Source organism: Platichthys flesus, chromosome 6, assembly GCF_949316205.1.
Source record: "Platichthys flesus chromosome 6, fPlaFle2.1, whole genome shotgun sequence".
NCBI lineage: Eukaryota > Metazoa > Chordata > Actinopteri > Pleuronectiformes > Pleuronectidae > Platichthys > Platichthys flesus.
Window position 1 is genome coordinate 9717925 of NC_084950.1, and position 18396 is coordinate 9736320.

Here is an 18396-nt window from a genome sequence, read left to right on the forward strand (position 1 = left end):
AACTTGAATTCGTGCCATTTGGCTGCGAGTTGCATGTGAGCAGTTTGTTCCTGTGACTGAAACATGAGTCAGTTACGTCTGTAACAAAGTAATTTCCACCCGAGTGAGTAATTTTTAACCCTCACCCTGCTCATCTGACTCGTCTTCCTCGGTTTTTTAAAGATGTGGAAGAGACAAATGACGCTGATAAGATTAATTCAATAGCATATGCAGAGCTGCAAGTTATGCATATTTTAATTATCTAGTCATCTCCCGTTTATAATCCTGCCTAATCTTTTTTTGTGTACTGGTAAAACCGGTTAAAAAGTCCATCCCAGTTTCTGAGTCCCAGTCAACATCTATAGAGTCTCGTTCTCACGGACTAACACAAGAAAGCCCACGTATAGGATTATATATGATTATTATTAATATAGAGGACTATGAAAAGACTAAGAACAGTGACTGTTGCCGGTTAAGTTTTGGCACAGTTATAGTTGCTAATTAGTTTTCTGTTAATTGACTCATTAATAAATCATTTCACTTCTAATCCAAAGTAACCCTGGACTATAACCAAGGATATAACATTTGATATATCACAACAAAATCAAAAACAATATACGATCCTGCAGGTGTCTCGTTTAGGGCTGTCTACTCGTAATTGTTAAGTGAATTATGTCAAGATTTATTTTAATGGAACTAAAAGTTTATTTTGCTGAGACTATTCCCTCAACTGTCCTTTTGTCAGTAAACCACCCTCAGATGATCTGCGCTTAAATTCCTACAAGTGAACATCTACAGTTCCATGATAACTTGGCAAACTCGTCTGTTGATAAAGATGTAACATGATCTAAAGCTGAAGAACACATACTGACGGGAGAAAAGCTTGTCTGTAGTGAGAGTTTCTTTTTAGTTTTCTACTGTGGGCTCCAAGGTCAAGAACGAAGTATTTCTTATATCAATTAATCTGTTGGACTATTAAACATCCTTTGTTTGTCTTGTTTAGTCAAGATCCATATCTATTATATAACGATATAGAAAAGAAGAAAGTGCAAATCCTCATATTTAAAAGGTTGGACATTTATTTTTGCTTGACTGGATTTATATTGAGCTTCTCAAGTCTTATTGGCCCATCAAAATACTTTATGATACAAGTCACCCACTTTATACAAAGACTACTATACGCAGCGCTTTTACTATCACACAGTCATCCGGGATTGAAGAACACTTATAATGCAAACCGAGGGCAGACAGGGATCAAACCACCGACCCTCTGGTTACTGGATGACCCTCTGAGCCACAGCCATTTCTCAAACATTTTTCACATTCATTTTCTCCATTGACGTTTCATAAAAACCTTATAAAAATAATTTTGAGTGTATAACCAGCATAACATAATGGCTGGTAATCAAAATCATGTTCAGAAAATGAATGGGATTGTTATTTCCAAAACCAGTTTGGATGGTTATGCTTAAGGTTAGGGGCTAGGGAAGTTTCAGGTTGAAATTATCATATGCAAGTTTACACAGGATTAACAGTGCAATGATAGGTGTTGGACAAGAACAAACCGGTGAGCTCAGCAGTGCGTTAGATGTATTATGTCAATGAGTGTCATACTACAGAAGTACAAACGTGTGTAAGCGCGCGCGCGCGCGCGTGTGTGTGTGTGTGTGTGTGTGTGTGTGTGTGTGTGTGTAGGCTGGGTTTACAGTATCTCTCTATTTGAGAGGGAGGTAATTAAAGAGATTGGAGGTTTTCTCAGTGACCCCTGCTGAGCAGCTGGTCTACGGCAGGTCATGGGCAGCACATGGCGCATGTATCCACTGTGTGTGTGTGTGTTTGCGTGTGGGTGTGTGTGTCTGTTGAACTCCACCTGCGGGCTGTGTACACACACAAAAGCGACGTGATCCGCTTGACTGCTGCTAATGCGCCCGGCGGCATCTACCTCCGCCAAACAATACAGGCGCTGTTAAAGGTCCCGGATTAAAGAGCGACTCCTCTAAATCCCATGGGTGCTGCTGGGTGACTAACGGGGGGGGGGAGGCACCCACTGGGTGACACCGGCTCCGTCTTCCTGCGGCTTCACTGCAGCCGCCGCAGTTTAAACAGTGACTCTGTTTGATCAGCGACAAGTTTGACAAGAAAGATAATAACACAACAATGGAGCTGTGACGTCACACCTCCTGCTGCTGCTGCGTCAAGTCCTAAATCCTCGACTCGGACAAACCGGAAGTGAACTGGTCTGACTTGGAAACAAAAGCATGCGATATTTTCTACACGGGTATACAACTAAGGATATACAACTTCCAAGTGAATATAAGTTGTAGACGTGAAAGAACTGGCGCTTTCTTTTCAATGCTACACTCAGTTTCATTGTAGGTCATTGAGACACGTCTCAATGGTGCTTTATTATAAAAGCAGAAACAGGAAGCAGTTTTCTCACTGCGTCTTCGAGCTCAGCCACTTTCCAGACTGATTCAATCACACAATGCCCATTTGATCGAGTAAAACGGCTTCGATTAAAAACACTCATTCAATACCGCCTGTAACTTCCTGTTGTCAGTGCGAGCTTGACAAAAAATGACACAGTGTGAAATAAAGTGAGGATGGAAGTGAAAACTCAAGCAGCCAACACACGTCAGATGTGTCACTGTTGATATCTACACACAAAGTAAAGCCTTTATATAATTAAGATGCAGCCTGTTTCAGGGTTTTATAAATGCAGCCTCTTTAAGGTCATTAGAGAAAGTCAGCACTCAGCAGAACAGACCATAATAATCCAGTCATCATTGAACCCTGTGTGAACTTTAAAAGGCACGGACTATTACTCAAAAGCAAAACCCTGGGACATTTCATATTAAAACGTCAATAAACAGACAGGCTTACCTCCTCATCAAAGAAAACACAATCCACGGTTATTGCTCATCCTCATGTGGATAAACTACAGCCGGTGCGTGTGTGTCTGTGTGTCTGTGTGTGTGTGTGTGCAGCGAAATACTGTGTGATCCTCCCGACAGCAGCAGCACTACAACACACACTAACAGAGATGTGGACAGGAGGAGGACGACACGTTAACTGCCCTCAGGGAGAGAGAGAGAGAGAGGGAGAGAGAGAGAGAGAGAGAGAGAGAGAGAGAGAGAGAGAGAGAGAGAGGCGGGGTATCAGAGGAGGAGGAGGAGGAGGAGGGCCAGCACCTGCTCCACTGACGTCCCTGGAGAGATGATGGAGGGATGATGGAGAGAAGAAGAAGATGTGGCCCCAGAGTCCTGATACCTCAAAGCCTGGACATGTTTACTGTCCACGGGAGACAATCAGGTCTGTTCAAGCCGGTTCCTCCTGCTGCTGCACACACACACTCCAATTAAACCTAACTGACTAATTATAACAAGCACAGGTAACCGGATAGTCTACGTCTATACTCATCATCACTACAACCACCTAAATTAACAACACTGATAGTATTATTTACTCATTGGTAAAAAATATCTTTGATTCTTTTAATAAATCATCATTATAAAAAAATATCTCCTCTATGGTTATCTCCAAAATATTAGTAACTGACTATTGGCCGATGTAGCTAGTCACCAGTCAAAGATCCCAGGATTATACACAATCCGAATTTGCAACTATCGATTGCGACAGAATAGAAGCCAAGCCTTGGAGTCAACCTAGCTTCCATAGAAAATAGCTAGCTGTGGCCACAAGAGGGCAGTAAATCCCAGGATTAATGCAAACTAGCAATATCAAGATTCGTTATGGCACGGAACGTTTTTCTGAGATGAAAGGAGAGATATCGCTTTCACTATGGTATCATTTTAATTCATTAAATTCATTTCACTTGCCAAACCCTGATTTTGCCATAGATCTTTTTACAGCATGGGCCTGGACTGTTATTTGATTATATGAGTTTGATAAGAGCTGACCTGTGGCCAGTTTAACTGAAACAATGACCTCGAAGACAACGTATTGCTCAGCAGAGTAAAAAGTAGATAGAGTTTAAGATTACAAAATTGAATCCATTCTCAATATAACACATGTGATTGCGTTATAGTTGTATTTTTATGAAGTATTTACTATTTATACCTTTAATCTCCCCATATGATGTCCGATAAGATCTCTAGTTTTTTTTCTGTAGGAATTCCTGTTCGATACTCTATGAAATATAAAGTTACAAACAGGTTTATTAATATTCATCTGTCATCATGTGCTATAAGCTCCCTCAGCCTGCTTCATTTAGTCTAATATTTCAACATGTCCCCTGGGCCTCCCTCTCTCTCTCTCTCTCTCTCTCTCTCTCTCTCTCTCTCTCTCTCTCTCTCTCACTCTCTCTCTCTCTCTCTCTCTCTCTCTCTCTCTCTCTCTCTCTCTCTCTCTCTCTCTCTACGTTTCTTGATCATTCATCCCTTCATCTCCCCATCCCTCTCTCAGCAGCTCCAGAGCAGCTGCTCCACTTTGCAGCTATTTAACAGCTGTTTTGCATTGATTTGCGCTTCTGCGGGTAGATCTCTACCTTGTCTCTCCTCTTCTACCCGCTCACTTTTCATTTCTCCAGCCTCCTCTTCATCTCTTCCTCTCTTCTTCATGCATTTCTAAGATGCCAGACACACAGTTACGCCAAACAGCCTTGATGTTTTCCTCAATGAATATACTGTCTCCTTCAAGTCTTTCTCCGAGATCCATTCAGCGATGAAAGGGGCACACACATAAGCATGTATAAACACACACTGGTATGTGTTACACTCTAATAGACACACATTTATACATTCATGCAAACACACACACATACACATACAAACACACAGATTAGCAGCCCCCTTCTTCCCCACTTTTTCTCTCTACGGAAACAAGAAGAACTGAAGGAAGCAACAAAAAGAAAAGAAAAAAGTGAGGCTCCCCTATAATCCCCAAATCCCTCTCTCTTGTACTCAAACCTACACAAGAGAAAAGAGGGAAGAGCAATGTGTGTGTGTGTGTGTGTGTGCGCATGTGTGTGTCTACAGAGACTAGTGTAGCCTGACATGATTTATGGTTTGGCTGTGCGCTGCAGGCAGACTCTCAGTTTTCTCTGAGGTGGGTGTCTCACCTCCATCCTTTGTGACCTAGGTTGGATAGTATGTGCGTGTGTGTTTGTGTGTGTGTGTGCGTGTGTGTATGTGTGTGTGTGTGTGTGTGTGTGCACACAAGAGGGAAAGACAAACTGTAAATTGTACAAACGAGCTGGTGTGTGTTTGTGTTCAACTGCAGGTGCATGAAAGAGAAGCTGAACCCTCCTCTAGAATATATAAAGTGTTGCTCTGTGTGTTTTTGTGCGTGTTGGTGTGCAGCGTCGGGGTCAAAGCGCACAGCGGTGCGTATTCTCCGGGTGGGTTATACTTGGCAGTGGACGGTCGGATCCCCCATTAAGTAGCGTGTAAAAGAGGCCGAGCACAGAGGCCATTATGAACTCCGGCAGTAATAGCTCCAGGAATCTTACAGCCTCTGGAGACCTGGTCATTAGCCTATTCCTCTCTCATAAAGCCCTCTATCCATCACACGCAAGCATACACACATTTGTATGCACAAACACACAGGCACATGTACAGTGTCTCTGTCTCCTCCTCTCTTGCTGACTCTCTGTCTGTGTCTCTGGGAAAGAAGAGCACAGGGATGGGGACACTGCTTCAGGAACAATCCACCAATACATCCACAGATGTCTTGGAAAACAGATGCACTTGCTCACACGCAAACACACACACAGATGCTCATTTACAAAAGCAGCGAGGCATAATATCAGCCATGAACCCAAACCCCTGATTATTTAAATGTATTCCTCCCTCCCTGTGCGGTGAAAGTGAGACGCTGGAGCAGCCTGTTAGCTCTGGTCAGGTAGGAGATTACAAACATTGTCAGTATTAAGTACTCTAATTGTGACTAAATCCACTGGCACAATGCATTACCTTGCCCCCTGTACCCTAACCTTAACCACTACAACTAAATGCTTAACCTTAAACAATGCCCTAATCCTAACCTTAACCTTAATCCTAACCTCAACCCTTACCTTAACGCTAAGTCTTTTAACCCAGAGAAAGTATGCATGAAGTGTGTATGAAGTATGTATGAAGTACGTCTGAAGTAGGTATGAAGTATTTATGAAGTATGAAAACAAGTTCACATGATGCAAGCTTGGGTGTTCAGAGGCACTGTGCAGCACAGTGGGCTTAAATATACACAAAGTGGAAAAGATTCACTGACAAAACACACGCACACACACACACTTGTATTTACTCTCACTCATTCATTCACACCCTCAAAACACACAGACTTTAGCCAGAGCAACTATAAAGGTGCATGCATGCATATATACACACACAGACACGCACATTAACACACACACTCACACATGCACGCACGTTGAGTACATTGTGTACCAGCACACAAAGCAGAGGGAGTCCAGAGAGAAGAGATACCTGGGGATGGAGACACATTGGCAGAGGTAATGCTGGAGTCACTCTGTCCTCAGGCAAAACACACACACGAACACACACACACACACACACACTTACACACACACACTCACGCACACACTCACACACAAACACAATGCTGTAAAGATAAGCCCTAATCCGGTTTATTACCTCCTTCCTCTCTGCACTGTCCCTCTCTTTTTCATTTTATCTCTCTCATTTTCTCCCTCTCTCTCCTCTTCTCTTATTTTTCCCGTCTGCTCCTCAAGCCCATTTCAGCAGCGCACACGCACACACACACACAAGCACACATTTTATGCACAAACCAACACATTTTATGCGCACACAAACACAAGTGCTCACGTTGTCAGTTTACTCCTGTGATGTTTGTTGGCCTGGGGCTGAGACGAGGAAACAGGGAGGGGAGTGTCGGTGTGTGCTGCTCTTTTCCAGCTCTGTTCATGTCCTGCAGAGAGAATTACCTTCCCTTTGTCTGTGTGAAGGGGCTGCTGCCTTTACCATCTGTGCAGCGGATACAGTGGCAGATGTGTATGTGTTCTCCTGTCTGTGTGCGTGTCTGGATGTTTGGGTGCCATAATACCTCTAGAATCATATGGAAGAATATGATGGCTTTAATTGGGCAAGTTTGGGGAGTTTATGGTTACGATTTAAGATCAATGTGGAGCTAAGGTGAAGGGTCAGGGGTCAGAGGATCAATGTTGGGGTGGAAATGAAATGAAATGAAGTGTGAAGATTTCAATTTTATTCACACACACACACAATTTGTTTTTAAACAATCTGTAGCTCAAAGTGCAGTATCTGGGACTTCTGTTAATAGCATTTGATGTTTTTCAGCAGTGATGATACAATTTCAAACAGAAAAATGTAAATCATTTTTGTCATGTAATGAAATAGGTGTTATCTTATCTAGATTTGAACTAGAACGACACTCCGGTGAAGCCCAACAGGTCCCTAGTAAAAAAAACATTTAAATTCACAACTTCCAAGTTTTTATTTGGATCTGCACCAAATGATCACACAAGGCTATACATGTCATAGAGTTTTTTCCGAAATTACTTCCCGGGAAGTCAACGAAAATGTTGAAAAACACTGTAAACCTCACAATGTTAAAATAACTGATGAAAATTTCCCCGATCTACCCCCTAATCCAGATCTGCACCCAAATGTTGTGTGTTCTTTCCCAACCCACACCACACCTGTTCCCATTTCTTAATCCATCCTGTATTTTTTCATCCTGCTAACTAACAAGCAAGCACACATGAAAACATAACCTCCTTCGTGGAGGCAAATAAAATGGGTTTTGGAGGAAATCTCATCAATATAGTAAGATAGGAAGTACTTTTACTCACAAAATAGTCCTTTATTATTCATGCAGCCCCTAACCGTTCCTCTGGACTACATGTGTATTTGACCGTTTTCTGACATTTCTGGATATCTAAGATGAATCACCATGTGTACTCTGTGGCTCTAATCCTACGTCTGTGGAGCTCGTGATCATGTTGAATCCAATATTTGTTTAAAGTTTGAACACATTTTGGATATGTTTTTAAACAGCCATGAAGCTCCAAGGCACAAACACATACAGTCTTTGACTACACACACATTACTGTGCCTGTTTGTTGGATCAATTGACTGTTGAATGGAGAGTTTTCATTGAAGTTACATAAATAGAGCAAGTAATTAGACTTGGCCTTTAGGTGTGTCGAGAGCACCAAGTCCTGTCTTCATTTTTAGTTAGTGTGTTTGGATCTTTCTAGAACTGAAGATTAACTTTTCTATAAGCAAACATGAAGACAATTGTACATTTCAATCATTCATCCCTTTTTACGCTATTTACATTTCCTATTTTCTAATTGTCATCCATTGCGACTCTGCGAATGAACTTTCCTCCACCTTCTACTCAAACTGTTCCCATTCCTTCATCACTCTGTCGCTCCTTTCTTAACCCTTCCCCCTCTTTCTCTTCAGTTCTTTCCTTTCTCTCTTTCTATCTCTCTCTCTCTCTCTCTCTCTCTCTCTCCAGATGGGTGGCAGAGAGTAGCAGCTTGCTGTGGTCAGGCCAATTATTTACATAATTATCATCTCCCACTTAACCACATGATCCCTTACCTGGGCGTGGGCAATTAAAGTCGGCATCATTATGCAGATTATGTAAATACAGTCAGAAGCGGAACAAGGTGGAGAGAGATTGCATGTGAGGAAACTCTTGCCCTGTAACCGTGTGTGTGTGTGTGTGTGTGTGTGTGTGTGTGTGTGTGTGTGTGTGTGTGTGTGTGTGTGTGTGTATGTGTGTGTCACTGGTTACATGTGCAACAGAATGTTGGACATATTTTACATTTTAGTCCAGAAAAAGTGAGGTAACTTTTGGCATTAGGATCAATTGGGACAGAAGTAGAAAGCAATTCATGGTTTAGCAATTGACAAATTAATATAACCCCCGCCATATTTCTAAGTAAGGTAGAAATATCCAACAAAATATCCAGATTGTTTCTCTTGTGAGTGACAAAATCACTTTCATTGTAGTGGATCGGATTCTAAATTGATTGTAATTGTAAATGGTAGTTTGTTTCCCCTGCGACCAAGGGCGACATGTTCAGGATGTCAGCTTTGATTGGTTCGAGCTCCCCCCACCACCCTCAGAGGGTAAGTGGCATAGATGGATGGATGGATGGAGAGAATTTACAGCAGGGATCTCAGGAACGAACATTTCAAAAGAGAAGTAAACAAATTGGAAAACATCTGATGCTACATCTGATACTAGAGGTAAGATGCTCTTTTTTTTAAATTGGAGTGAACTGACATTTTGTGGAGCCTGCTTGTTTGAAGAAAACGATCCCATGGTTACTGCTGAGACAGAATTAGATTCACCAAAGGAGAAGGGTTAATGAGTTGAAGAGGAGGGGGCAGTAAGCCAGGATGTGTGTGTGTGTGTGTGCATGTGCGTGCAGTCATCTATACAAGTTCACTGAGAACCTGCTAACATGGTGCAGCCAGGTGGCAGACAGAGCGATGCCCATGGGTAATCAACAGGCTCTTCGTTACAGCGACACCACTGAGTGTGTGTGTTTGTGTTTGTTCTGTGCATAAGAGACCATACCCCCCCCCCCCAGCTGGAACACTGTGGCACCTCCACATGTGAAGTATGTCCAAACACACATCTGCATTATGAAGCATACATGCCCTGTCTGACACTAACAGCCCTATAACGGCTGTTAACCAGCTCTCTGTAGAGGCTTCTCTCTCTCTCTCTCTCTCTCTCTCCCCCTCAGTCTCTCTCCCCCCTCAGTCTCTCTCTCTTTCTCTCTCTCTCTCTCTCTCTCTCTCTCTCTCTCTCTGTCACACACACACAAACAAACACACACTGACACATTCAATCAATTATGTTTTGACATGGTTCATGAACATGCAGATGGTGCAGGACCAGCGGGGGCAGTGGACTCTCTCTCCGCTCTTTCCTTTCTTTCCTTCTGTCTTTCTCTCTTTGTCGTCCTCTCTCTCTCTGCCTCACTGTTTCTTGTACATGTATAGGCCTATGTGTTCGCCTGCGTGTGTATTCGTGCATGTCGACAAGTCCACCTCCCCGAAACGTTATTAATGCCGGCAAATTTTTGCTGCTGTGCTTTCATTTGGCTAATCCTCCTGCCATCTGCTTGTTATCATATACCGAGCTACTTATTAGTTTTACTATGCGTGGTGGTGCATGTGTGCGCTTTGAGCGTCTGAATGTCATAACTGTGTGCGTGTGTGTGTGTTTGAGTGTGCGTGAGTGAGCTACCAGGAGTTATCGTTATCACCTCGGGTCAAAATCAGTTGGCATTTATCCCAATCTCCTCAGCTCAGTGAGCAAGAGGGCTGCATGTATATGTCGCTGTGTGTGTGTGTGTGTGTGTGTGAGAGAGAGAGAGAGAGAGAGAGAGAGAGAGAGAGAGAGAGAGAGAGAGTGTGAGAGAGATTGTATGCTTGCATGTAAGATCAAACATCAAAGTTTTATGCTTGCTCTAAATGAATGTAAACATCCCAGAGCATGTTTGCCTATTTGAGCGTGTGTATAGTTATGAAGGACGATGGTATTGATTTGCTTTCAATACCATCGTTGTGAGGCCGGGACAAGTGTTTGTGAGTCTGTATGTGGGTGTGTGTGTCCTTTTGTTTATACTTGTATTTGTTTCTTTTTGAGGGCCGGTGAATTACAGAAATCACAAAGTGAGGACACTTTCCGATTCATTGTTAGAATTCACAGGTCAGACACAGGTTAGAGAAACGAGCTATAGAGAATGCATTATATCAATGAGTGTACTCACAAAGATAGATGTATAAATACTTGTGTGTGTGTGTGTGTGTGTGTGTGTGTTGTTGTGTCTACATGTGCTTTAAGTGAGTCCTGTGTTAATTAAGGGCTCATTAGCAACACCAGCTCTTTGACCAATTAGGATGTGTTTTTTTCTACCAGCTCACTTGTTTGTTTTCCGGTTGAGAAATTACTGAACACATTGTTTTATTTATTCCTTTTCTCTTGCACCCTTTCTTCTGGTTTATTTCCACCGTCTCTGGAGGATAGAAAAACATAAAAAATAGATTATGGTTGTTTTTGCACTTTTGTTATTGTCTTTTTTTTTTTTCTCTCTTGGCAGGAGAAAGTCGCCCAGCTCCCATATGATGTTTGTGTGTGTGTGTGTGTGTGTGTGTGTGTGTGTGTGTGTGTGTGTGTGTGTGTGTGTGTGTGTGCATGTGTGTGGTTTTCTTTATCTCCTCTGTGTTATCAAGCTGTTGCCACAGTCTTTTATTCATCTCATTAATAACAGTGCCCTTGAGGTGGAGCTCCGTGACCCCGCTCATCCGCACACGCTAGTGAGAACAAACACGCACAAGCAGTTGCACACAAAGACAGAGACACACACACACACACACACTATTAACAGCAAAGGAGAGCCTGACAGCAGCTTCCTTTGTGGCAGCACCCGTCTCAGCCTCCTACATGAATACAGAGCCTCTCCACACATAGAATAGAAATAGAAATATGGCCATGTGTGTGTTTGCCAGCAGCTTCTCCACCTACTACAACATAAGCATATGTATACAGTATGCATTACTTAAACACACACACACACACACACACACACACACGTGCACAATAAATTTCATGTCCCACTTATATTATAATAAAGTCTTGAAATGAGAGATGGATTCTGGCTCCAGTACAGCACTGAGCCCACTTAACCAAGGTAAAATGAAAAACATGGGGGGAAGAGATGACAGGGAAGCAAGAAATAAAAGATAAACATGGGAGTCAAATTAAGGGACACTCATCTGCCACTAACATATTTAAAATCCATCATTAAAAATGAAATAAGTTTGAGCTTGTTATGATTGTTTTATCTTTGAATCAAATCTTTTCTGACCTTCTCAAATCCATTTTCTCTTCCTCTGTTTTTGCTTAAAGTGACTTCAGCAGCGCTCCGGGTGAAGGACAGTCTCTGTGTCACTGCCACAGCATCAACAAACATTAAATAAACTTTTCTTTTGTACATACAGTAAAACTGCTGCTGTGCAACGCAGAAAAAATACTATGAGCGAAGTTGTCAAATGCCAAAAGCCTAAGGCATGTGTGGGTGTGTTTGTGCGTGTGTGTGCGTATGTGTGCGCGTGGGTGTGCGCGTTTGTGTGTGTGTGTGTGTGTACACTCATGTGACATCTGCCATAAATCAAAAGCCACTGTGTCCTTGCAGCTCTAACATGTATCATGGAAATCAATGCAGAGGTCAAGTTGAACAGAGCCACCCAGCCCCCGAAAATACCACAGCAGCCAATAAATATGGCAGGCTAATACACACGTCAACAACCTGGCTTTCTCACCCTATTGACTCGTCATGGATAATGTGTGCATGTGTGCATGTGCATGCATGGACAGAAAAACAAATGTCAAAGTGTGTGTGTGTGTGTGTGTGTGTGTGTTTTTTCTTCATGGAGATATTTGATCCTGGTTCGACCTGGTGACATTGTGAAGCCTGGAGATGAATTATCTCGGCCTGCCGGGCTTCTGCAAATAATATTACAGGATAAATCTGGTTATGTGCTTTACTTTTCTTATTGTCAATAAAAGCAAAACAATCTTAATGTATTGTGTGTTCCTCTGTGCATTAAAGCTTCATTCTTGTCTGAACACGATTAAAAACACATCAAAGAACCACACTGTAGTTATTCCTTCTGATGAACATGGACACTAGTTTATTCTGCATAAATCATATCATGCCAGAGCTCACTAGAGGGACAAGTGCGTATTATTCCCCAACAGAAAATATTCCCCACTCTTTACTCTCTTAGTAAAATTTGTTAAAAACTACAGTGCCAACTTGTTTCAGTAAAATATACAGTTGTGTGCAGGACTCGGTTTGAAATATTTACATTTTCAGACATGGGTTTAACCCTGAGAACCACAGACAGGGTAAAGAGGTTGAAACATACTGAGAGATGTTCTTTTTCCTCGTGGTTTACAGTAGAAACTCACCAGCCCCACTTTTTAAATTGTTTATGCTATGATTTGCAAATTGCTCCTTCTCCTGGGAATGCATGTATAAAAATCAAATTAATTTGAACGATTTTTGGGTAAACGGCAGTAATGTGTGTGGCACGTTTTACCAGGAGGTCCAGCGAGTGGGAGATGGCTAAATGCCACTTTCTTTTCTTTATCATGTTAAGATCATGGTACACACACATATGCACACACACACACGCACACGCACACACACACACAGACACACACACACACACACACATCCTCTATCTGTTGTGTCTTCTTTCTCATACTCTTTTCTTTTCCCATCAATGGTTTTATGAGATTTTCATGTATAGAATATGTTTCATTAACCTGATTTTCTATTGTTGCCTCCTCTCTCACCCTCACTCTGCTAATCACACAGTAATCGCTCCACATTGCACACACACACACACACACACATACATCCTCTATCTGTTGTGTCTTCTTTCTCATACTCTTTTCTTTTCCCATCAATGGTTTTATGAGATTTTCATGTATAGAATATGTTTCATTAACCTGATTTTCTATCGTTGCCTCCTCTCTCACCCTCACTCTGCTCTACCCTTAAATCACACAGTAATCGCTCCACATTGCGCACACACACACACACACACCCACACACACACATTCACACACACTTGTACAATCATTGTGAGGACGCTTAACCAAAACCCTTAAACTAAACCTTATTCTATCCTGAACCTTAACACTGAGTCTTAAACCCTATAACAAATCTTTAAAGTTGTGAGAAGCAGCTAAATGTTCCTCAGTATCCCACCATGTCCTCAAGAATAAGGTGTAAAGGCCAAACTGGTCCTCTCAAAGATAGATGAACACTCACAGACACACAGACACACACACACACACACACACACACACACACATTGCACACATCCTTTACCCCTCACCCCCTACATTGTCAAATGATCATTGAGGAGCGAGCGTGTGGCTGACACTGTCTCCACAGCAACGGCAGTTAGGACCAGGAGGGGGGGCTGGGGTTTCTTCCAGTGTGTAAATGATGAGAGCACACAACCACACACACACACACACAGATACTCAGACACACAGTGAGGGACAGACAGACGCACACACACAGACACACACAGCCACACACATACTCAGACACACAGTGAGGGACAGACAGACAGACCCACAGACACACACAGCCACACATGCACATGCACAATAATGCAATCAGTACACGCACACACTCACACTCAGACGTTCGAAAGTACACACAAACACACACACTCACACTCACAGTCACACTCACACTCACACAACACATTAAGTGAGACCTAGGAAACCAAAAAAAGGGGATGAAAGCGAGAGTGGAGAGGGGGTAGGGATGAGGGGGGGGGGGGGGTTGTTGCTTCCTGAAGAGATTTTCTTCTTCTCCTTCCTCTCTTGTTCACAAGCAAACACATACATAGCGAACACTCACAAACACACCAACACCTACCACACACACAAACACACATAGAGATATACAAACAATGACAAAGCACCACATAATCGCCCTGATTCAATCATTTATGAAAGCAGATGTATTATTCAAGAACCAGCATGAAAGATTCACAAGGCAAAGAACATTGTTTAATCTGCTCCCCGCCCTCTAATTCCCTCCATCAATTCCCCCCTCTCCTCACCCCGCCTCTCTCTCTCTCTCTCTCTGTCTGTCTCTCACCCCCTCCCTCTCCTCTACGTTTCACCTCTTGCCACAGCAGGGTTTTTAATCAATGACCACAGTCTGACCCAGACATCTGAAAGGTTAGAGATCAGGGTCAGGGGTCAGAGGAAAGACACATCGGGACGGTCTGCTCTGAAGACAACAGTGCTCCGGTTCCAACAAATCATTTCCTTTGAATGAACATTTACTCAACCTTTCCTTCCTCTCCTCCTCACCTCTTCCTCACGCTGCCTCACACTGACCTCTATTTATCCCTCTCTCTCTCTCTCTCTCTCTCTCTCTCTCTCTCTCTCTCCTCCTCCTCCTTTCTCCTATTGGTGTCATTCTGTCACCCTGCCATCAGGCACGTTTAAGCACCTTTCTCAGGTAACCTCACACCTGTCCCCACACTGACACTGGCCGAGCTCTCTCTCTCTCTCTCTCTCATATCACACAGCTGCAGACAATAGACACACAGTACATGCTGTTAAACTAATAGGGAGCAGCGAAGGAGAGATAAACCACAGGGTTATTACAGAGGGTCAAACCTGGAACTGTTACAGACCAGACCTCATCATGACACCACATGGTCATGTCATTTAAGGGATGCACCTGATGTTTTTAAAAAATCTTTTAAAAAAAATTATTTTCTTGCATAAACAATGAATCATTTGGTCCACATATGTAGCTACACAATAATAAGATCATAAAATAAATGTATTTGCATACTTGACAACTTGCAGTAAAAAAAGAATTGAGAATTCAAAGTAAGAATTCCTCTTTCACACCAATAATGGCCAAAATAAACGTACCAAAATATCTTAGAATATTAATATAATACAAAAAATTATGAAAATAATCAGAAGACCAAGAAAATAGCAATCTGGTTAACAAGAAAAATGAACAACTATAATGTTGCCGCAAAACTAATGAATTCAATTAATTGAACTTTCAGGGTTGAACAACACTGTGGTCTGCAGTAGATTATAGAAAATATCAAAATTTTTGCTTTTGACATACACAACTCCAGAAGTGCAATATATCATCTTATCAACACAATGATCAATTATTTTGACTGAGAAAATATAAATTTCTCTGGAGTTCCGGGGATATCGTGGGACATAGTTGAGAAAATGATCAACTTCATTAATTTAAAAATATATATATATATATTACACAGTGGCTACAGTTTCCACGACTGTTACAGGAACACAGAGTAACTCTCTTTACCTGCAGATGACAGTAAATCAATGTGACATCACTGAAGCTATTAATTATGTGTTGGACTGAAGAGACTGAAACTCACTCTGCAGTCATGTGACCAGCCCACATCTGTCACAGTGTGAGAGGAATAGCAGCACAGAGCTGTCCACAGAGGACTGCCCACACACAAACACAAGAAACACTGATGAATAGAAACGGTCCTTACCTGGGAGGTAGAAGTGTGGCGTCTTTAATCCAAACATGGTCCCAGATCCCTGCTCCACAGACTCAAACAGGAGCAGTGTGGGTGACAGGGGGCTGGGAGCCGGTGGGCAGGGGGATCGAGCTGTGGTCAGCCGGGTTAAGGAGCTCGTTGTTGGTGCAAGTCATCAGACTGCCCCCTGCTCCAGCTTTCTCTCTCTCTCTCTCCCTCTCCCTCTCTGGGCCCTGCGGGTGTGAGGAGGGAGGAGGAGGGAAGAGGTCAGCCACTGTCTACCTCCCTCCCCTCCTCTGAACCCGTGCAGAGCGGAGACAGGTGGAGTGATGAGAGGAAAGCAGAAAAAAAGAAGAGGAGGAGGAGGAGGAGGAGGAAGGAGAAGAAGAGAACGAAACAGAGAGAGTTGGGAGGCAGTGAGGGAGGAAGAGCCTCTGAGAGTTGGGAGGGTGACAAGAAGGATAGAGAGAGGGGGAGGGAGTGAGAGAAAGGAAGAGAGAGAGGAGAGAGAGAGAGAGAGGAGAGTCTCCAGCCGGCGTCCTCTCTTCTTTTTTTTTCAGTCCTGGGCTTTGTAATCCTTTCCTTGTTATTCATTCAGCGGCCTCTTGCTCGTTTGCTGTATAATGATCTGTTTTCTCTGCCTCTGTTCTCTTCACTGTCTCTATTCTTGCTTTATCCTCCCTCCTTTGCCTCAGTCCCACCACCGACTGCTCAGCTCAGCGTGCACACAAGAGGAGGAGGAGAGAGGAGCAGGAGAGAGGAGGAGGAAGAGGCAGGCAAGCAGGCGGAGAAAAGAGGGGGGTTAGAGGAAGGGAAAAGAAGAGGGGAGGAGAATCATAAGACGGATGAGAGAGGGAGAGATGAATGAGTTTGTGTGAGTGTGACACACCACGTGTCTGTGTGTGTGTGTGTCTCTGTGTGTGTGTGTGTGTGATTGAGTCATTGAGTACATTATGGACCAAATTTCAGACTAAAGTCCACATAGCTTTTCTGTCCTCAGTTAAGGTCATTGGTTATGTTTAGGGGTTGGTTAACCAATGGTTTGGGTTAGGGTTAACCAAGTAGGGGCCATTTCTTAAGGTCTGGGTCTTTAAATTGTCTGGAAAATTGGGTCCAGGCGTTTTCCGGACATTGTGTTTCACATATAACGAACGCAGCAGGAGATTGTCTGGGTCAGATCCGTTCACAACAACAGGAACATCTCTAGGACATGTAGGCGAGGGATGCTGCCTGGGTAAAGCATATAGGAGGCAGGACATGACGTAGAAATTCGGTGGCAAAAATGCACATGTCGGTTACGTCCATTTTGCATACATCGATTTTTGCTCACTCATTACAACGTAAAGCTCCAGGAGGAAATCCAGAGTACCTGATCCCAGCTTTAATGTAATGTCCCCAAAAGATATGTATGACAACATGTGTGTGTGCGTGAGAGAGAGAGAGAGAGAGAGAGAGAGAGACAGACAGAGAGAGAAGAAAGAGATTGAATGACTGAAGGAGGGAGAAAGAGAGCGAGAGGGTGTTGATGCAGTTCTCATTATCAGTAGATTGGACTGGTGCCTGAGTGACAGCTGATTCATCATGGGAGAGAGAGAGGAAGGGAGAGTAAGGGAGAGAGGTAAGCGTGTGTGTGTGTGTGTGGCTGTGTGTGTGTGGGTGTGTGTTTGTGTGATGGGTGAGTGGGTGGGGTTAAAACCTGCCCTTAAGCATCTGCCTCATTCAGATCTCCTTTTATTTTCCTCTTTTTCAGCCTCCGGTCCTGAAAAAAAAGTCTTCAGCTTTGGATCGCAGACACGCTGGTGCATACTGTGATGTGACCAGCATAACTGTATCACCCCCCCCACACACACACACACACACAGACACACACACACAGAGCCCCCAAACCGGTCACATGCTCCTATTGATTAGACAGGCCTCATATGTCTGACACATCGCATTAGCCGAGCTTTCCATCAATTACTGTCCACTCTTGGCGAGCTAACATCCCATCTTCTGTCACCGAGACCCAATTCTTAGAGCTATAACCACTGCCCCCCCACACACAAAAACCCACACACACACACAAACACACACACACACACACACACACACGTTCATCATCTAACCAAGCTGCATCACAGGGGAATGATCTGCCATTAGGAGCAATTATTTGAGGTGGTTATGTGGTGCTCCTGCTCCGAGGTGGTATAATGTCAACGGTGCCGTTTTGGGGCGTCTCTTTGCCGCTTGTGGTTTTCAGCGTGTGTGTCCGTGGCGGGCTGCAGGAACATGGCTGCTCTATCACTGTCTCCATCTCCACACGGTAGCCTTCATTTCTCTCTGTCACTTC

The 18396-nt window shown here is 43.3% G+C and overlaps 1 protein-coding gene across 3 annotated transcripts in view; it reads right to left on the reverse strand.

Annotated features, from left to right (window-relative positions):
• Positions 1-16492, reverse strand: part of LOC133955675 (genetic suppressor element 1-like) — a 37531-nt gene extending 21039 nt beyond the window's left edge. For 2 of the 3 annotated variants that reach the window (XM_062390637.1, XM_062390636.1), the window contains exon 1: positions 16077-16492. In XM_062390637.1, coding sequence (XP_062246621.1) covers positions 16077-16113 — 37 coding nt within the window. In that variant the 5' untranslated portion in view covers positions 16114-16492. Of the gene's footprint in view, positions 1-2862; positions 3007-16076 lie in introns of those variants that run through there. The other variant, XM_062390638.1, reaches the window with a different exon arrangement.
• Positions 16493-18396: the final 1904 nt, after the last annotated feature.